Source organism: Vulpes vulpes, unplaced genomic scaffold (genome assembly GCF_048418805.1).
Source record: "Vulpes vulpes isolate BD-2025 unplaced genomic scaffold, VulVul3 u000000671, whole genome shotgun sequence".
Classification (NCBI taxonomy): Eukaryota; Metazoa; Chordata; class Mammalia; order Carnivora; family Canidae; genus Vulpes; species Vulpes vulpes.
Genome location: NW_027325801.1, coordinates 989,029 through 1,009,182, shown reverse-complemented (window position 1 = coordinate 1,009,182; position 20,154 = coordinate 989,029). Strand labels below are relative to the sequence as shown.

The 20,154-nt window shown below is 48.5% G+C and overlaps 2 protein-coding genes across 8 annotated transcripts; both read right to left on the bottom strand.

Moving 5' to 3' along the window:
* Positions 1-968: 968 nt before the first annotated feature.
* Positions 969-15,411, bottom strand: ZNF34 (zinc finger protein 34). 7 transcript variants are annotated; one of them, XM_072745925.1, is made up of 8 exons: positions 15,340-15,404; positions 10,939-10,978; positions 8,673-8,722; positions 8,395-8,513; positions 8,189-8,275; positions 7,754-7,929; positions 7,215-7,334; positions 969-4,785 (listed from the first exon to the last, which is right to left on the bottom strand). In XM_072745925.1, exons 6-8 carry the CDS (start codon positions 7,785-7,787, stop codon positions 3,422-3,424), a joined length of 1,518 nt encoding a protein of 505 aa, XP_072602026.1. In that variant the 5' UTR covers positions 7,788-7,929; positions 8,189-8,275; positions 8,395-8,513; positions 8,673-8,722; positions 10,939-10,978; positions 15,340-15,404; the 3' UTR covers positions 969-3,421. The 7 variants fall into 7 exon arrangements, with proteins under 7 accessions (XP_072602026.1, XP_025843313.1, XP_072602024.1 ...); XM_025987528.2 differs by having other exon boundaries at positions 7,754-7,880; XM_072745923.1 differs by lacking the exon at positions 15,340-15,404 and adding an exon at positions 14,813-14,904 and having other exon boundaries at positions 7,754-7,880.
* A 1,196-nt stretch (positions 15,412-16,607) lies between these two features.
* On the bottom strand, positions 16,608-19,875 carry RPL8 (ribosomal protein L8). The gene is made up of 6 exons (XM_072745932.1): positions 19,750-19,875; positions 19,369-19,512; positions 19,145-19,286; positions 18,695-18,913; positions 17,033-17,148; positions 16,608-16,805 (listed from the first exon to the last, which is right to left on the bottom strand). The coding sequence occupies exons 2-6, from the start codon at positions 19,504-19,506 to the stop codon at positions 16,647-16,649; spliced, it is 774 nt and encodes a 257-aa protein (XP_072602033.1). The 5' UTR covers positions 19,507-19,512; positions 19,750-19,875; the 3' UTR covers positions 16,608-16,646.
* Positions 19,876-20,154: the final 279 nt, after the last annotated feature.

The following is a 20,154-nucleotide window of genomic DNA, read 5'->3' as shown; positions in this document are numbered from 1 at the left end:
GGAATCCCAGATAGGGATCCCAAATAGCCAAAATAACCTTGAAAAAGAACAAAATGGAAGAACTCCCTTCCTGATTTCTAACTTCCTATAAAGCTACAGTAAATGACAATATGGTGCTGGCATAAAGACAGATGAACAGAATAGAACCCAGCAATAAACCCCTGCATTGTTTGGTCAATTGATTTTAGATAAGGGTGCCACGACCATTTATGAACTGTTTGCGTTTCCCCTCCATCCCACCCTACTCATTCATGATGTTGAAGCTCTAACCCAATGCGACTGTATTTGGAGATAGGGCTTGTTAACTGGTAATAAAGGTTAAAAGATGAAAAAGGTGGGGCCCTAATCTGATAGGGCTAATGCCCTTATAAAAGGAAGAGACATCTGAGATATTCTCTCCCATGCCAGGACACAGTCAGAAGGCATCTGTATTGAAGCCAGGAAGAGAACCCTCACTAGGGCTGAATCATCCAGCACCTAGATCTCGAACTTAGTTTCCAGAACTATGAGAGTCAAATTTGTTTTTGATAAATTTGCGTTTTAAGCCACCAGGTCTGTGGTATTTTTTTTTTAATTTTTATTTTATTTTATTTTATTTATGATAGTCACAGAGAGAGAGAGAGGCAGAGACATAAGCAGAGGGAGAAGCAGGCTCCATGCACCGGGAGCCTGATGTGGGATTCGATCCCGGGTCTCCAGGATCGCGCCCTGGGCCAAAGGCAGGCGCCAAACCGCTGCGCCACCCAGGGATCCCGGTCTGTGGTATTTTTATGGTAGCCTAAGCCAATACAGGCATACCTGGTTTTAATGTGCTTTGCTTTATTGTTTCTTGCAAACACAAGATGTGTGGCAATCCTATGTTGACCAAGTCTATTGGCACTATTTTTCCAACAGCAATTTATTCACTTTTTGTCTGTCACATTTTGGGAATACTACAAATACTCTCAATACTTCAAACTTTTTCACTATTTTTTTTAAAGATTTTATTTATTCATGAAAGAGAGAGAAAGAAAGGCAGAGACACAGGCAGCAGGAGAAGCAGGCTCCATGCAGGGAGTCTGATGTGGGACTCGATCCCAGGACTCGATCCCAAGACTTGATCTCGAGACTTCAGGATCATGCCCTGGGTGGAAGGCAGGGGCTAAACTGCTGAGCCACCCAGGGATCCCCCAAACTTTTTCACTATTATATTTGTTATGGGAACCTATAACCAGTCATTATGATTTGCTGAGAGTTCAGATACCATTTTTTAAAAATAAAGTGTTTAAGGTTTGTACACTGTATTTTTAGATATGTCACTGCACACAATACACACTGTAGTGTAAACATAACATTTATATGAACTGAAAAACCAGAAATTCATTTGACTTGTTTTACTGAGATATCTGCTTTATCAGAGTGGTCTGGAGCCGAACACACACTATCTCTGAGATATGCCTATACTATTCAATGGGGAAAACTGTGTCTTTTCAAAAAATGTTGTATGGAAAATTGGATGCAAAAGAAGTTGGACCCTTACCTGATACCATATATAAAAGTCAACTTATAATGGATCCAAGACCAAAACCTTAGACCTAAAGCTATAAAACTCAGAATAAAAGGGGGGGGGGGGCGCGCAAATCTTCCTAACCTTGCATTTAACAGTCTCTTGGTTATGATATCCAAAGAATAGGCAACAAAAGAAAAAATAAACTTCATAAAAATTAAAAATTTGTGTGCATCAAAGGACATGAGAGTAGATAGAACTCACAGAATAAGAGTAAATATCTGCAAATCGCATATCTGATAACAGACCACCATGAAAATACACAAAGAACTCCTACACCTCAAAACTTAAAAAATAATTAAAAACCCAATTCTAAAATGGGCAAAGGACTTGGACAGATATTTCTCCGAAGAAGACAGACAAATGGTCAATAAGTGCCTGAAAAGATGTTCAACATCATTAGTCATCAGAAAAATACAAACCAAAACCACAATGAGAAACCATTTCACACTCATTAGGATGGATATTATTAAAAAAAAAAAAAAAGAAAGAAAATAACAAGTGTTGTTGACAAGGATGTAGGGAAATTAGAACCCTCTATTCATTGCTGCTGGGAATGTACAAGGGTAAATGGTACATGGCTGTAAAGTGGTACAGCCACTGTGGAAAAGTCTGGCCGTTCCTCAAAAGGTAAAGGTAGAAGAATTACCATATGATCCAGCAATTTCGCTCCCAGAATTACACCCAGAAGTATTGAGAGTAATGATCCAAGGGATGCCTGCATGGCTCAGTTGACTAAGCATCCAATTCTTGATTTTAGCTCAGATCATGATCTCAGGGTCATGAGATCAAGCCCCACATGGGGCTCTGCCCTGGTTGTGGAACCTGCTTAAGATTGCAATCACTTGCAATCACTTGCAATCACTGCTTAAGATTCTCTTTCTCTCTCTGCCCCTACCTCCACCCCCACTGCTCATGCACTCTCTCCCCTACCCCCAAAAAGGTCAAAAAAAGATATTTGTGCACTCACTCGCAGCAGTGTATGCACAACAGCCAAAAGACAGAAACACCCAAGTGTCTATTAACAGATGAGTGAATAAACAAAACATGGTATCTACGAACAAAGTCATATTTTTCAGACATAAAAAAGCATGACATTCTGATACAGGTACAAAATGGATGAACCTTGAGGACATTATGCAAAGTGAAATGAGCCAGATATAAAGGGCAAATATTGTATTATTCCACTTATGAGGAACCTAGAATAGGCAAATTCATAGAAAACAGAACAGAGATTGTCAGCGGCTAAGAGGAGGAAAAGAGGGGAGTTATTGTTTAATGGGTATAGACTTTGTTTCAGATTTAAAAAAAAAGTAGTGATGGTTATACAACACTGTGAATGTACTTAATGCCACTGAACTATACATGTAAAAATGGCTAAAATGGTAAATTTTATGTTATGCATATATACCACAATGAAAACAGCAATTATCAACTCTGTTACAAAGACACACAGAAAAGTATGACTATGTTAATCTTTTAAATTTACAATATGTAAAAACATGTAAATATGTAGAATTCTTTCCAGTGTGAGTTTTCTAGGATTAAAGAATAGCAATAGGTGAAGATCCTATGTGCTACAACAAGCACACAGTATTTCCTTTTTTAAATGCTCTTAATTATGTGTGAAAGGAAACTTATATCAGCAGTAACAGATTCTTTTCCTAAGTGGGGGAGAACTTCTTTTTGCTTAATCCTCTTAATTTCTCTAAAATGAACATGCACTGCTTTTGGTTTAAGAAAAGAATTTTTGCTGCTTGTTTTTAATTAGAAACGCCCTTCATCTGTAACAACACTGTGTGAACAATAAATAAAAGGGTGGGGTGGGTCATATGGAAGAAGTACATAGTGGAACTCATGAATCTTCCTCCATGATCACCTCGAGAAGTCTTCCCGGAGGTGAATCCTCTGATGCTGGCACATGTTCGAACTGTGCCGGAAGGCCTTCCCACACTTGCTGCATTTGTAGGGCTTCTCACCAGTGTGGATCCTCCGGTGCTGGATGAGATAAGTGCCCTGGCTAAAGGCTTTCTTGCAATCACTGCATTTGTACGGCTTCTCTCCATGGTGAGACCTCTGGTGATGGATGAGTCTGGAACTGTTGTGGAAGGCCTTCCCACACTCACTACACTTGTACGGCTTCTCTCCTGTGTGAATCCTCTGATGCTGGATAAGGTGTGTGCTCTGGCTGAAGACTTTGCCACAGTCATTACATTCATAGGGCTTCTCTCCAGTGTGGCTTCTCTGATGTTCAACAAGTTTGGTTTTTTGGATGAAGGCTTTCTCACATTCATTACATTTATAGGGTTTCTCACCAGTGTGAATTCTTTGATGTTGGATAAGGTTAGAACTTTGGGTAAAGCCTTTGCCACATTCTTTACACTCAAACGGCTTCTCCCCAGTGTGGGTCCGGCGATGTCGGATAAGGATTGAGCCATCACTGAAGGCTTTCCCACAGTCATTACACTTATAGGGTTTCTCTCCAGTGTGGATTCTCTGGTGATATATAAGGGAAGAATAGGCACTGAAGTGTTTCCCACAATCACCACACTTGTAGGGCTTCTCCCCAGTATGAATTCTCTGATGCTTCATGAGGTTGGGCCTCTGATTGAATGTCTTCCCACACTCACCACAACGGTAGGGGATTTCACCTGAGTGTATCCTTCGGTGATTGATGAACTCGCAGCTCTGGCTGAAGGCTTTCCCACACTCATCACATTTGTAGGGCTTCTCTTCACTATGAAGCCGCTGGTGTTTGACAAGATTAGCACTGTACCTGAAGGCCTTCCCACAGTAACCACAATAATGTAATTTTTTCCCAAGAGGAATTTTCTGATCTTCTTTAACAACTAAATTTGCACTGAAGAATTCCCCAGAATCATGGACAATATTTGTCTTTTTTGACCTGTGTACACGCTTGTGGTTATTGAGGTATGATCTCTGTTCGAAACTCTGTTCACATATATCACATTTGTGAGGTCTCTGATCAGAGACAGGGCTTGACCGAAACCTGAGGCCTCCCCCAGACTCCTGAATGCTGTCCTCACTGGTCAGTGGGACTGGCCTCAGGTCTCTCTGCTCCACAGGCTTGTCCAGGCTCTTTTCTGGCTCCCTGCTCCATACAGGGATCTCTTCAGGATCACGTCCCTGGGGAACAGCCCCCTGGAGTTGATCCAGTTCTTCCCTATCAAGCATCTCCCCCGAAGACAACTCCTTAAATTCAGTCCTGGCCCCATGACCTGGAACAACAAACACAACATCTTAGGACCACCTGTCCTGACCTGAGAAGGAAAATAGGAAGATGGTACCCACCACCTGTACAGTATCAATTCCATCATCTCCAAAGTCACAACACCTTGCAGAGATGAGAGCCTGTAGCTTAGAGGCTTAACGACCTCACCTAAGGCTGCAATCTTGCAGCGGTACAAGTATTTCAACCCAGGCTCGACCAATTCTTCTGCCTGCCTTCTGCCTAAGTGGGGCTTGTAGGATGTAGGTCCTCATCAGAAAAGTACAGAAGATGGAAGCTTCATACCACCACAGAGACCAGAGGGGCCCTGAAAGTCATGAAGGGCATCTGACAAAGAAGTGAGTCTAAGGCCACATCACAATAGCAAATTTACTCCCAAAATTTATGGTAGGAAAACCAGTTGCCTCCTCAGGACAGAGAGGGCTAATGTCATGCCAACCACGGACTGCAGAGCACACCAAGACCCTCAGCCCTCCTTAGCAGGCCAAACCCATTCTCTGGGCTTTTCTCAAGAGGCCTGAGAGACTGGGATGCCTGGTGGCTCAGTGGTTGAGCATCTGCCTTTGGTTCAGGGTGTGATTCCGGGGTCCTGGGATCAAGTCCCACACTGAGCTCCCTGCATGGAGCCTGCTTCTTCTCCCTCTGCCTATGTCTCTGTTTCTCTCTGTGTGTCTCTCATGAATACATGAATAAAATCTTGGAAAGAAAAAAAAAAGAGAGAGGGAGAGAGACCTGAGAGGCAACCCAGTTAACCATCAGCCCCTTAAACTCAAGATGCCATACAGAATACTTCCTGATACCCTCAAGCCTCCATTCCTTAGTTCCTTGACTAGCCATTCATACACCAACTCCAACTGCAAAAATATGGTACCATAATGCATTCTCTGTGAGCAAGAGAAACATGCACAACAATCCCAAAATAAGGATAACCAAATATCAACAAGAATGGAAATTAAAAAAAAAAAAAGAATGGAAATAATCTGTGACATATTCATATGACAGAACACTGTATGGCGATGGAACAGAATATATGCTGTACAACATGGCAGCCCTCAGATGCCCCGAATGAGACCAGACACAGAGCTAATGGACAGAGTGACATCCAGGAGTTAGAGAGGGACCCTATGAGGAGCAGTGGGAAATGACACGTGAGGCCCAGTGGGCTCTCTGGAAGCTAGAAATCGTTTGCATTTTGATTTACAAGATGATTTTTTTTTAGATTTTTTTTCCAGATTTATTTACTTATTTATGATAGACATAGAGAGAAGAGAGAGAGAGAGAGAGAGAGAGAGAGAGAGAGAGAGGCAGAGACACAGGAGGAGGGAGAAACAGGCTCCATGCCAGGAGCCCGACCTGGGACTCGATCCCGGGACTCCAGGACCGCGCCCTGGGCCAAAGGCAGGCGCCAAACCGCTGAGCCACCCAGGGATCCCCTACAAGATGATTTTTTATAAAAATTCACTGAGTTATAAACTTAGGGTTTATCCTGGTTCTGTAAGTATTGTTATTTGAATAAATAAATTTACAAAACAGAAATTCAAGTCTTTTAGCCAGTACTTGCTTCTTAGGACATCATCAAGACACGTGCAAAACAATGCTTATCAGAGTTGTCCACGGCAATGAAACTAGACAGCACCCTTCCCACTGCCACTTCCAGCAAAAGCAGTGACTGAGACTCGTGGGCATAAAAATGGACACTCAGTGAGTGAAAAAGGAGATGACAGCAGTACACAAGGGATCACTGCATTCCTGTCAAGAAGCAACATTCAGGGACGCCCGGGTGGCTTAGCGGTTGAGCATCTGCCTTTGGCTCAGGGGTGATCCTGGGATTGAGTCCCACATCGGGCTCCCTGCAGGGAGCCTGCTTCTCCCTCTGCCTGTCTCTGCCTCTCTCTCTGTGTCTCTCATGAATAAATAAATAAAATCTTTGGGAAAAAAAAAAAAGCAACATTCATATATGGGTGTGGACAGACCACACAAGAAAGGGGACAACAGGTGCACAACGGAACACACTGGTATGTGGTTGATGAGATGTTCTTTCTTGTTTGTACTGGTCTATAACTGTCAAGTGGATAATGTAGACAAGGAGAATGAAGTGATGGTCTCCATCACTATGGCCCTATCTGACCCTCCTCATAGGGCATGAGCTCTGAAGGGCAGGGCTCCATGGGGTCCAGCATTCCCTCTTCTCTGCCAACAATCCCCCCTTTCACTCTCCTAGAAGATGCAGCTCAAGAATCACCACACTGAGGCACCCAGGCTGATGGGGGTGACCTGGATTTCAACATCAGCCACTCCTAGGGTTACCATGCTGGCCCTGATGCACCTTGCTCTAAATGCCCGAGTCATTAACCACACACCTTGGACCCTGACAAATGCCTGTTGAGCAACTGTTAGGAAGTGGCCCCCCTCACGCACCTGAGACACTGACTCTCAGTCGCTCTGTCCCCTTGGCGCCCTGTGCATCCAGGTCCCATGGCTCATCCCCTCGCTCCAACTGTGTGATCACCCCAGGCTTGGGACCTGCAGGTCCAGCTCCTGGGAAGAAAATGGGGCCTAGGGTTGGTGCCAAGGATGCAGGGCTGCACTGAATGTAACCTCATCTGGGACTGCAGCAGGAAGGAGAAGCACAGGCAAAGTGGGGAGCTGGGAAGTCTGGACACTCTGGAAGGTTGGGATGGTCATGAAGATGAGATCTGAGCATGAGAACAAGAATGCAGGGTGCTCTCTCCACCTGGAGGTATGCACTCCCTCTAGGAATGGATTGGGCCTGCGGCAGGGAGGCAGTCTTATCTGGGAGCTTAGAGGAGAGAACCACCAACCCAGCCCCACCTGGCCCTCCCTTTGCAAAGACCAGGCCAGTCAAGGACCAGAGGGTGAGGCCCCCAGCCCAGCCCCTGATGAGCCATCCATCCCCAGGGTTGTCCCCTGAACAGCATCCTGGTGAGGGGCCTTACCCAGGGAGACCAGATTCCTGTAGGTCTCCAGCATCACATCCCTGTAGAGGCCCCTCTGAGAAGGGCCCAGACGGCCCCACTCCTCCCGGGAGAATAGCACGGCCACGTCCTCAAAGGTCACCTCAGCCTGGAATGACAGGGGCTGCTGCAGGCCCAGGTGCAGCTCAGAGTGGGCCCTGGGGGCAGAAGCACCAGAAGCATACCAGGAATAGCAGCACAGGGGTGACGAGCCTGATGCCCTAGTATGGCCAAGGAGAGTGGCCTGAACCTTTGGCCACTAAGCCAGTAACTCTGGAAGGCTGAGGGAGTCCCAGGATCACGCCCTCTTCTGCTCAACATCCCAGACCAAGATGGCTGACAGTGTCTGCTGAAGCAGAGCAGCCAAGGAAGCCCTATCTGGAGATTGCAGACCTCTCAGGGAGAACGGATGCTCACCTGGGGCAGAGCAGACAGGTGCAAAGCCTCCATCACCTGGTACCCTGGGCTTCCCAGGAGAGAAATCAGTGGTGGGTCACACTGGTGCTGAGGGAAGAGAGAAGAACACATGGAGGCCCAGCCTGGCCCCTTCTGTGGGCAGCTTCAGGACCGTGCTCATCCCCATCAGGACACAGCTAGTCTCCCAGGAAAACTCTGCTCCCTACCTGGGGCTGCCCTGCACAACCGTGCCCCCACTACAGGAATGTGTGCACAATTCCTCAGGCCATCTGTTCCCCTCGACCTTCTTGACACATCAAGCTGCCTCATTTAGTAGGAAGATTCACTTTATATGAAAAAATAAAGACAACTTATTAAGTGTTGAAAGTGGAAAAAAAAATCAATACAAGGTACAGAACAAAAGTATAGACACTTAAAAATACAATACTAGTAGAAATAAGTTCAGTGTCTGAGTGATGGTAAGAAATAAGAGGATTAAACTCACCTACTACAAGCACAAGAGTCTCTGATACACACACAATGCTCCTGCATAACCTAAAATACAGTAACACAGAAAGCCTGAATAGACGACAAACAACACAAAAACTAAATAAAATAAAACTGTGTTAACTATATACCTTTTCTTTATCTTGTTTTTGAAATTTTTATTTATTTATTTATTTATTTGTTTGTTTATTTGTTTATTTGTTTATTTATTTATTTATTTATTTATTTATTTATGTACTTACTTACTTACTTATTTGAGAGAGAGAGAGAGAGAGAGAGAGAGAGACACCAAGAGCAGGGGAGGGCCAGAGGGAGAGGGAGAAGCAGCCTCCCTGCTGAGCAGGAAGCTGGACTGGGGCTTGATCCCAGGACCCTGAGATAACAACCTGAGCGAAAGCAGATGCCTAACCAACTGAGCCACCCATGCACCCCTACCTTTTCTTTACTTTTAAAGCTCTTTATTGGACTATCATAAATAAAGAAAATAAAAAAATAAAAAAATAAAGCTCTTTATTGAAATATGAAATTTATGCAGAAGTCTCAACAAATCCTGAACACACGCTCCAGGGGCAGTCACAAAGGGCCCACGCCCACAGAACCAGCACCGAAGTCTGCCCTCCTGCCCCTGCAGGCACTGCTTCCTTCCTGAACTCCCAAGGGTATGCCTCCATCCACTTCCACCACCACACATCAGGTGTGCTTCTGGTGAACTTTATCAAGCACCTGTGCTGTCTACACTCTGGCTTCTTCCCTCCATTGTGATGCTTGTGAGCTTAATATACAATTGCTATGTGTGGTTTCGCAATATTTATACCATTAAAACAGAACTGAAAGTAAAAATCACTAATAGAAACAAAAATAAATAATACATATTAAAAAAAGGAAAATCCACCCAAAACCTGTACTTACAGACAAATGCATATCTAACAACAAACTCGAAATGTAGAAACCAATACTAAACTGAAGTAGCAAAGAGCAACTGGCAAGCCTCCCCTGGAACCAGAGATTTCAACACACTTCCCTCAGAAATGAATGGAACAAGTAGAGAATAGGTACTTAAAACATAGAGATTACACATTTTCCAAAATATACATTCAAAAAGATTAAGGAGCACCACAAACCAGGCAACAATGGAAGCTTCAACAAATTCCAAACACTGATACCATCTGGCAAAACATTTGCTGACCACTGTTGTGATACTGGAAATATCTGATAAATACGTACCCCCTCAGGGGTGCCTGGGTGGCTCATTCAGCTAAGCTCTGCCTTCAGCTCAGGTTGTGATCGAGGGGTCCTGAAATGGTCTGCTTCTCTCCCTGCCCCTCCCCTTGCTCATGGGCATGTGCACACTTTCTCTCTAATAAAGAAATAAAATGTTTTTTGAAAAGTACCCCCCTCCCCAAGAAAAACATAGAAATGGTAAAGGAGGTTACATAAGGGAAAATGTGCATTCTTAGTGCTCTTATTTTAGGACAAGAGAGACTGAAATAAATGATCTAAACTTTTTTTTTTTTTTTTAAGATTTTATTTATTTATTCACAAGAGACACACACAGAGAGAGAGAGAGAGAGAGAGAGAGAGAGAGAGGCAGAGACACAAGCAGAGGGAGAAGCAGGCTCCATGCAGGGAGCCCGATGTGGGACTCGATCCCGGGGCTCCAGGATTACGCCCTGGTCCAAAGGCAGGTGCTAAACAGCTGAGCCACCCAGGGATCCCCCTGACCTAAACATTTAATAAAAAAAATATATATATATATAAAATAAAATAAAATAAAATAAAATAATAAATAAAATAAAATAAAATAAAATAAATAAAATAAAATAAAAATAAAATAAAATAAAATAAAATAAATAAACATTTAATAAAAAATTAAACACAGACTAAAAAAAGTAATTCAAGAAAAGAAGAAAATAAAGAATACTCGATTTAAAGAAACAACAATCTCAACAGTGCTGTTAAAACACAAAAACATTTGGTAAATCCAATGGGGGGGGGCAGAAAAGAGATGGAAAAAGAAATATTTCAAAAAAAAAAAAAGAAAAAGAAATATTTCTAAGAACAAAAAAGGGGAGTACCTGGGTGGCTCAGCGGTTGTGTCTGCCTTTGGCTCAGGGAGTGATCCCAGGGTCCTAGGATCAAGTCCCACATCAGGCTCCCCACAGGAAGCCTGCTTCTCCCTCTGCCTGTGTCTCTGCCTCTGTGTGTCTCATGAATAAAGAGAATCTCAAAAAAAAAAAAAAAAAAAGGCACATAATCCTACATACCATATATGCAGCAACAGTTATCAGAGTGTGATCCAAGACCCTGGGGACAAAATGGTAAAACTTTATTGGAGGACATCAAAAAGACCTATGGAGAAACAGTGCTCATAAACAGGAAGATGCAATATCATAAAAATGTCAATTATCCCCCAAGTAAATCTATTAATTCTGTACAACCAAAATTGCAACAGGAAGTAACATAAAATCTGATCAAAATGATTCAATATCGTAATGATCCAGATTAACCAAGGCAATGCTAAAAAAGAACTAAGGAAAAAAAATAAATAAAAAATAAAAAAATAAAAAATAATAAAAAAGAACTAAGGTAGGCAGAGGCACACCCTACCACATCAAGACTTACTGTAAGGCTATGGTAACAAAAGTGAGGCGTAAGCATAGCAAAGAAATTAATGAACAGATCTGTGCCTGCATTAAGGACACAATGGCATGCTATCAAAATGGTACCAACACAACTGATCTTCTACAGGAAAGTAAAATTCAGGGACGCCTGGGAGGCTCAGCGATTAAGTGCCTGCCTTCGGCTCAGAGCATGATCTCGTGGTCCCGGGATCAAGTCCCACACTGGGCTCCCTGAGTGGAGGCTGCTTCTCCCTCTGCCTGTGTCTCTGCTTCTGTGTGTCTCATAAGCAAATAAATAAAATCTTAAAGAAAAAAAATTGCTATCGTGAAGCATTTTGTATTTTCCCCAATCTGTGGGGAGAGAGGTCTTGAATTTGCATTTCCTTAATTCTCAATGACACTGAAGATCTTTTCACATATTTATTAGACTGATTTCATTGTCTATGAATTCCCAAGTCATCCTGTGTTCATTTCTTAAAATAAATGGTCTTTTTACTTTAAAATATATTCTGTATATCTTTTCTTATGTATTAAGTATGTTTGCAAATACCTTTCACTCTGCAGCTTGTCTTTTAATTTTGTGGTGTACAGAAAAAATTTTGGAGTAAAATTAAACTTTTCTTTGATGTACTGTATTTCCCATATAATTTTAATAGCTATATTTTTTTAAAGATTTTATTTATTCATTCATGAGAGAGAGAGGAAGAGACACAGGCAGAGGTAGAAGCAGGCTCCATGCAGGGAGCCCGACATGGGACTCGATCCCACGACTCCAGGATCACGACCCCGGCCGAAGGCGCGCTAAACTGCTGAGCCACCCAGGCTGCCCTATAGCTATAATATTTTTTTAAAGATTTTATTCATTTATTCATGAGAGACACAGAGAGAGAGATTGGCAGAGAGAGAAGCAGGCTCCTCTCAGGGAGCCCGACATGGGACTCGATCCCAGATTCCCGGATCACGCCCTCAACTGAAGGCAGACACTCAACTGCTGAGCCACCCAGGCGTCCCTAGCTATAATATTTTTAAAGATTTATTTATTTATTCATGAGAAACACAGAGAGAGAGAGAGAAAGAGACACAGGCAGAGGGAGAAGCAGGCTCCCTGCAGGGAGCCCGATGCGGGACTCGATCCTGGGACCCCAGGACCGTGCCCTGGGCCAAGGCAGGCGCTAAACTGCTCAGTCACCCAGGGATCCCTGAATGTAGATTTTAAAACACTAGTAAGTGTGTAGAGGTATAAGAAAATGTGCTGACAGAAAAGTAACAATCAACAGAGTGAAAAAGGCACCTAAGAGATGGGAGATAAGGGGATCCCTGGGTGGCTCAGTGGTTTAGCACCTGCCTTTGGCCCAGCACGATCCTGAAGTCCCGGGATCGAGTACTGCCTCGGGCTAGCAAGGAGCATACTTCTCCCTCTGCCTGTGTCTCTGCCGCTATCATGAATGAATGAATAAATAAATCTTAAAAAAAAAAAAGAAATGGGAGATAATATCTGCAAACCATGTATCTGATTAGGAATTAAGAATTAAGATCTAGGAGCACCGAAGCACCTGGGTGGCTCAGTGGCTGAGCGTCTGCCTTCGGCTCAGGACACAACCCCGGGGTCCTGGGATGAAGTCCCACATCAGGCTCCCCGTAGGGAGGCCGCTTCTCCCTCTGCCTGTGTCTCTGCCTCTCTCTGTGTGTCTCTCATGAATAAATAAAATCTTAAAAAAAAAAAAAAGAATTAAGATGTAAAATACATAAGGACTTTACACAACTAAATACGGGGGAAAAAAACTATAAAATCCAATTTAACAGGGGCAAAGAACCTCAATTTCTCCACAAAAACATACAAATGACCAACAGATACCTGAAAAGATGATCAACCTAATTGCAAATAAAAACCACCATGAGCTTCACCTCATAGCTGTCAGAATGAGTATTATCAAAATGCAAAAGATATGTGAGGTAATGATGTAGAGAACAGAAAATCTTTGTGCACCGTTGGTGGAAATGTAAATTGGTGCAGCCGTTATGGAAAACAGGGTGGAGGTGCCTTAAAAAAAAAAAAAAAAAAACCTAAGTGTCCAACAATAGATGAAAGGGTACAGGATGTAGTATATACACAATGGAATAGTACTCAGCCACTAAAGAATGAAATCTTGCCATTCGCTACAATATGGATGAACCTTGAGGGCGTTATGCTAAATGCAATAAACCAGACACAGAAAGACAAATACCACATGACCTCACTGATATGTGGTATCCAAGAGAGTCGAAATCAGAGAAGCAGAAGAATGGATGCCTGCAAGGTTTGGGCCTTGGGGGAAATGGTGAGATGCAGCTAAGAGCACAAACTCTCAGCTCTGCAAGATGAGTAAAATCTGGAAATCTAAAATAGAGCATTGTGACTACGGTTAACAATCCTGTTTTGTAACTACGAAATTTGCTAAGGGGGAGGGGGGCGCCTGGGTGGCTCAGTCTGCCTTCAGCTTGGCTCAGGACCCCAGGGTCTTGGGGTTGAGACCCCCATTGGGCTCCTTGCCTCTAAGGGAGACTCTGCCACTCCCCCTGCTTGTGCTCTCATTCTGTGTCAAGTAAATAAATCTTTAAAAAGAAAGAAATTTGCCAAGAGGATAGGTCTTAAATATCCTCACAAAAACTAAAAAAGAAAATTGTACCTAGGTGAGATGAGGAACATGCTAATTAGGTTGAATGTGATTATCTTACAATGCATGCATATATCAAAACAAACGTGTACATCTAAAATTTATACAATTCTTGTGTATCAATTACATTCAATAAAACTAAACAAAAACTGGGCGGCCCTGGGTGGCTCAGTGGTTTAGTGCCGCCTTCAGCCCAGGGTGTGATCCTGGAGACCCAGGATGTAGTCCCAAGTCGGGCTCCCTGCATGGAGCCTGCTTCTCCCTCTGCCTGTGTCTCTGCCTCTCTGTGTGTCATGAATAAATAAATAAAACTAAAAAAAAAAAAAAAAAAAAAAAACTAAACAAAAACTGCACAAAGTATATTGTTCAAAATAAGGGTTGCTTAGGGAAGCAAATGGGATTGGGGACCCTGAGTCTAACAGCAATTTCACTTCAACAGCTTTCCTTAAAAGCATTCTTCCACCTCAACAGGGGTGCACCTGGTCGTTCGGTCAGTAGAGCACGTGGGTCTTCATCTCTGGGTGCCCAGGGCAAGCCCCACTTTCGCAAGGAGCCTGAATTATAAAAAAGGGTGGGGAGAGGGGCAGGCCCCAGGCTAGCTCTAGACCTTGCGGTTGCGGCTGGAAACCTTTTCTTGTTGTTTTTAAGGGCGCCTGGGTGGCTCAGGTCATGATCCCGGGGTCCTGGGATCCAGCGCCCCACGGGCTCCCTGCTCAGCAGTCGGCCTCTCCCTCCGCCCCTCCCCCGGCTCCTGCATGCACGCTCTCAAACGAGTAAGATCCTTAAAAAAAGTTTTCTTAATTGTATTTTCAAAGCACAAAAACACGATGCATTTTTTATTTAAAAAGTCTTAGATGTCAGACCTTGAATAAAAGCCTTTAAGAAGAGAAACAATTTGCCTGCAGAGAAGAACTGGAGCAGCAGCAGCAAAGGGTGAGGAGGCAGGAAGGCACACCCGGCGGAGGGGGGAGCGCGGAGGCTGCAAGGGGCGGGGAGGCCGGGCGCGGAGAGAGGAGGCACGGAGCGCCCCGCTACACAGCAGGGGCGGAGGAAGCTGGGAGCTGGGGGGGAGCAGGGGAGGGGGACAGGGGGCGGGGCGGGGCGGACAGGGTCGGGGGAGGCGGCGGGAGGGACAGGGGGCGGGCCCCCGGGCCGGGGCGCGAGGGCGAGGCCGGCCGCGGCCTTCGGGCGTCGGCGCGGTGGGCCCGGGCCGGGGAGGGGAGCGGCGCCCGGGCGGCGGGCCCCGGGGGCGGCCGGGCAGGGGGCTCGCAGGCGGGGCCGGCGGCGGAGAGCCGTCGGGGGCCTCCCGGAGCAAGCCGCCGGGGGGACGGGGTCGCAGCGGCGCGGGGGCTGCAGGGCGGGTCGCAGCCGCCCGCCGGCTCACACTCACCTCAGCCGCCGAGGAGCCGCCGCCCGCCGCGCCCTCCGCGCCAATCGGAAGCCGCCGGAAGTGACGCCACCCCCCCCGCGGGCCGCTCTGGGAAACGGCCTCCACGTCTCGATCGTGAGCCGCCTCGAGGCGCGGGACACGCAGGGCGCGGCCACTAGGTGGCAGCCCGGAGCCACGACCCGACGCTCCCGAACCCCCGAACCCAGGCAGCGGGGGGAGGCCTTTGATTTTCTGTGAAAACGTCGCTCTGCGCCGGGGAGGGCGCTGGCACCAAGGGATCGGGCCCTTTGGCGAGGCCGAGAAGCCACGTGGTCACCGGGTCACTGAACCCACTCCCACCCGGAGCTTCGTGCACTCCAGGGGGAGGGCTTCCTTGGGTACCTGCTGCTGGAGCAAACCCTCCCTGATGGCCACCTTATTCAGAAGGGTAAAACAATGGCAGGTTAGTTTGCTGTCCAGGGATCCAAGCCCAGCCCTTCTGCTCATGCGGAAACCTCGCCCTCCTCTGTGCTCCACCATGGCCAAAGTGGAGTGGGTAATAAATGAAGAGGAGGAAGGTGAAACCTGGGGGCAAGGCTCATGCTAGACAAGTGTGGACCCTGACATCAAGGAGCCACCTGGCAGCCACAGCCTCTCACAACCGAGGGGGCAAACTGGTTCTCAAGCCCTCGTGGAGTGCATACCAGGAGCACTGCACCTCAGCCGGCCACCCACCACCTCCCCGTCCCCAACCTTCTTAGCAACTTATTAGGCACAGTGGCCCACAGCCCCTGCTTTTGCTCTGGCTCCAAAGCAGCACTGGGCAGGGGGCTCTGGGGAGCCCCAAGGCACTAAAGAGCCCCACTACCGTCTCCGTGCCAGGTTGGCTCCACATCATCTACCCAAGTTTAGGACCAGGTACCAGGGGTGGCGCAGGAAGCCCATAGGGTCTGAGAAACTAGTCTGACTCCATCCTGCTCCTCCCACTGCAACTTCCTGGCTCTCCAACCTGTGGTTTTGGGAGTACTGCTCTCACCCCTAAGCGTCCATCCCCTCACCCAGATTCCCCAAGTTCTCAAGAGAAGTTAATGCACATGAGTGGGATCCTCAACTCCCTGTGCAGCTGGCGGACGGGAGGGGGTGTCCCAGTAGCACCCCCACCTCTTCTCTCCAGAGCTGTCACAATTTCCTGGTACATCCAACTTCATCTTCCTCCTTCCTACATCAAAAGCTCCATGGCAGTCCTCCAAGCAAGGGCCCTTCCCTCTGAAACCACAGGCAAGCACAACTTGGTGGCAGAAGGACACACTTTATTGAGCCCCTCAAGCCTAGTTTTCCTTCTCCTGCACAGTCTTGGTTCCCCGGAGACGCCCAGTCCGGCGGGCAGCAATGAGACCCACTTTGCGGCCAGCAGGGGCATCTCTGCGGATAGTAGAGGGTTTGCCGATGTGCTGGTGGTTGCCACCTCCAAAAGGATGCTCCACAGGCTGCAGACAGAGGAAGACGGCAGGCGTTAATATTGGGGTGTGGACTTCACCTACCTCAGAACCTGGGTTAAGAGCAGATCGACTGACCTGTGCCATTAAACCGTAACCTAGATCCTCACGCTACAGACCCTCTATCACAGGAGAGACACTGCAGGAAAGGACCCGTCCAGCTAGCCTCCCACCCCCAATCCCTGAATGCCCCAACTGCCCATCTCTGGGCTACTTACATTCATGGCCACACCCCGCACACGTGGCCAGCAATTCCTCTTTGCCTTGTACTTGTGGTAAGCACGGCCAGCCTTCAGAATGGGCTTGTCAATGCGACCACCTCCAGCAACCACACCTGTCGGGAAGACCGGACACCGTGGGGAAGTGCACCATACACTCCCAGCACCTCAAGACCCTATCGAGCAGAACATCCTTACCAGTGACCCAGCCTCACACTCAGCACTCTCTAACATACTCACATACCGCCACTGTTCCCATATCTCAGGAACACCTTGCCAACTACCACCACACAATAAGCCCCCCGCAGCCTAGCAAATGACCTCAAGTTTCTTGAGGATTGCTGGGGCAGTCAAGCCAGACCTCTGCCCACAACGTCTGTAATGGCTAACTTGACCCATGACTCTCCAAGAAGGCCTCCGACTTTGCCCTGTCTTAGTGGGCAGGTCACTCGTCCTAACCTCCAAATGCCAACAGGAAGGCTGACCCAGTCAGTCACGTACAGCAACCAGTTTTGCCTATTTTTTTTTTTTTTATTTATGATAGTCACAGTGAGAGAGAGAGAGACAGAGACACAGGCAGAGGGAGAAGCAGGCTCCATGCACCGGGAGCCTGACGTGGGACTCGATCCCGGGTCTCCGGGATCGCGCCCTGGGCCAAAGGCAGGCGCTAAACCGCTGCGCCACCCAGGGATCCCAAGTTTTGCCTATTTTGTAAGCACATACTCAAAAATATTCCTTGGCTGGGGTACCTGGGTAACTGAGTGGGGTGGGCGTCCAGCTCTTGAGTCTGGTCATGATCTCACTAGTTGCAGGTTAAAGTGCTTGAATATTCTCTCCCTCTGCTCTTACTCCCCAGCTTGTGTGTGTACTCTCTCAAATGAACCTTTTAGGGGGATCCCTGGGTGGCTCAGTGGTTTAGCACCTGCCTTCCGCCCAGGGCGTGATCCTGGGCTCCTGGGATTGAGTCCCACATCGGGCTCCCTGCATGGAGCCTGCTTCTCCCTCTGCTGTGTATCTCTCATGAATAAATAACATCTTTACAAAAGTTAAAAAATAAGCCTTTAAAAAAACTTAAATCTTAAAAAACCAAACTATTCTTCGGGTTTGCCACAATTCAAAGTTGCCAGAACAGCAAAACGAACAAACCAGGTTTCAAATCCCCTTAAAGGGATCCCTGGATGGCGCAGCGGTTCGGCGCCTGCCTTTGGCCCAGGGCGCGATCCTGGAGACCCGGGATCGAATCCCACGTCGGGCTCCCGGTGCATGGAGCCTGCTTCTCCCTCTGCCTGTGTCTCTGCCTCTCTCTCTTTCTGTGACTATCGTACATAAATAAATAAAAAATTAAAAAAAAAAAAAAGAATTGCCTGCTCTACTAACTGAGCCAGTCAAGTGTCCTCCCATTCTTTAAAAAAAAAAAAAAAAAATCCCCTTAAAGCAATTACCAGGTAGCTTAAAGAAAGTCACCCGCCCCTGAAAAGACTATTAACCCCATGGGTGTAGGAGAAGCAAGTGTGGAATCCCGGGTGAAGCCAGAGCCCAGAGAAGTCTGCCTAACGAATCGGGGTCTGGCCTCACCCACCTCCCAACCAGCGACGGAGAGACCCGCTGAACCCACCCCACAGGGTAGCAGCCCGGGTCCCGCCCGACTCCGCCGCCACTCACCCACCACGGCTCTGTTGGCGGAAGAAATGACCTTTTTTGAACCGGACGGCAGCTTCACTCGGGTCTTCTTGGTCTCCGGGTTGTGGGAGATGACGGTCGCGTAGTTCCCGGAGGCTCGGGCCAACTTGCCTCTGTCACCAGGCTTCTCCTCCAGACAGCACACGATGGTGCCTTCGGGCATGGTGCCCACCGGAAGCACATTGCCTATGTTGAGCTGGGCTGCAAGGAGAAGCGCCCCGGTCAGGAGCTCGGCTCCCTGCAGGCTTCTTCCGCAGCGACCGGCGCCCAACACGTCCCAGGCCTACCTGACCAGGCTGGTGCTAGCAAACACCCTACCCCAAGGTCCTGAGTACCGCCCGTACGTTCCTCTGCGCCAGGGCACGCGCCCCCCCCCCCAGGCCAGGACCCGCCCCCGACCCACCCCGACCCCCGTCCCGACGCGAGCCTCACCTTTCTTGCCGCAGTACACGAACTGGCCGGTGTGGATGCCCTCGGCGGCGATGAACAGCTCCGTCCGCTTCTTAAACCGGTACGGATCCCGGAAGACGACCTTGGCGAGGGGTGCCCCGCGGCCCGGGTCGTGGATGATGTCCTGCGGGCCGAGGCAGCATGAGCGGCGGGTCCGCGGGGGGCTCCCCGGGTCCTCCCCCGCCCGGGACGGGGGCTCCCCGCACCTTCACGATGCCCTTGATGTAGCCGTGCCGCTCGGCGAAGTCCACGGCGCGCAGACGCGCAGCGCCCTTGCGGTGCTTCACGTGCGCGCGGAACACGGAGCCGGCGCCCTTTCTCTGCCCACGGATGACGCGGCCCATGGCGGTCTGGAGACGGCTCGCGGTCAGCGCCCAGGCCGCCCAGGCGCCCCCGCCACCCTGGCCGCGGGGTCCCAGCTCCCCGGGAGCCTCCCTCCAGGTCCCGACCCCTCCGCGCCCCCATGCCTGGCCGGGCGCCCCAACCCTTTCAGGAGTCCCGCCGAGCGCCTAGCGGGCCCCCAAGGCGGCGGATGGCGGCGGATGGCGGCGGATGGCGCCGGGCCGCCCTCCACAAGCACGTCCTACCTGCAGCCGAGCACGGCCAGAAGAGGGGACGCAGCGGCGGCTGCCGCCTTATCTTCCGGGGCGGGGCCGAGAGCCGCACAACCTTCCGGCCCGGCCGCGAGCCCGGTGCACGCTGGGACTGGCGCGCTTTCCGGCCGCAGGAGCGTCTGCGCAGGCGCAGTGGGAGCCCGGACCCGCGGGGCACAGCCGGCGCGAGGGCAGCCGGGGCCGGTTCTCGCGGGGCGGGGTCTGGGGGCAGGTCGGAGGCGAGTGCGGCGCTCGCTGTCGCCCCCTGCTGGGCGAGCGTCACCCTGAGCGGCCGCGGGCGCCCGGAGAGGTTGAGTGACTTTCCAGGGTCGCGCGGCCCCGGATAGAGCGGCTGGGGACGTGGGCTCGCAGGGCTCGCGTCTTGGCCCGAAGCCCGCC

Bases quoted from the DNA above. Each gene is read 5' to 3' on its own strand.
- ZNF34 (XM_025987527.2), bottom strand. From the start codon at position 8,299: ATGTGTTCTTCTCTCTTCCCTCAGCACCAGTGTGACCCACCACTGATT. The intron at 7,881-8,188 runs GTGAGCATCCGT...CTGTCATTCCAG, and splicing joins ACCTGTCTGCTCTGCCCCAG to GCTGAGGTGACCTTTGAGGA. The intron at 4,786-7,214 runs GTGCGTGAGGGG...TTGTTGTTCCAG, and splicing joins ACTGAGAGTCAGTGTCTCAG to GTCATGGGGCCAGGACTGAA.
- RPL8 (XM_072745932.1), bottom strand. From the start codon at position 19,506: ATGGGCCGCGTCATCCGTGGGCAGAGAAAGGGCGCCGGCTCCGTGTTC. The intron at 19,287-19,368 runs GTGCGGGGAGCC...CTCGGCCCGCAG, and splicing joins ACATCAAGGGCATCGTGAAG to GACATCATCCACGACCCGGG. The intron at 16,806-17,032 runs GTAAGTAGCCCA...CTCTGTCTGCAG, and splicing joins TGCGGGGTGTGGCCATGAAT to CCTGTGGAGCATCCTTTTGG.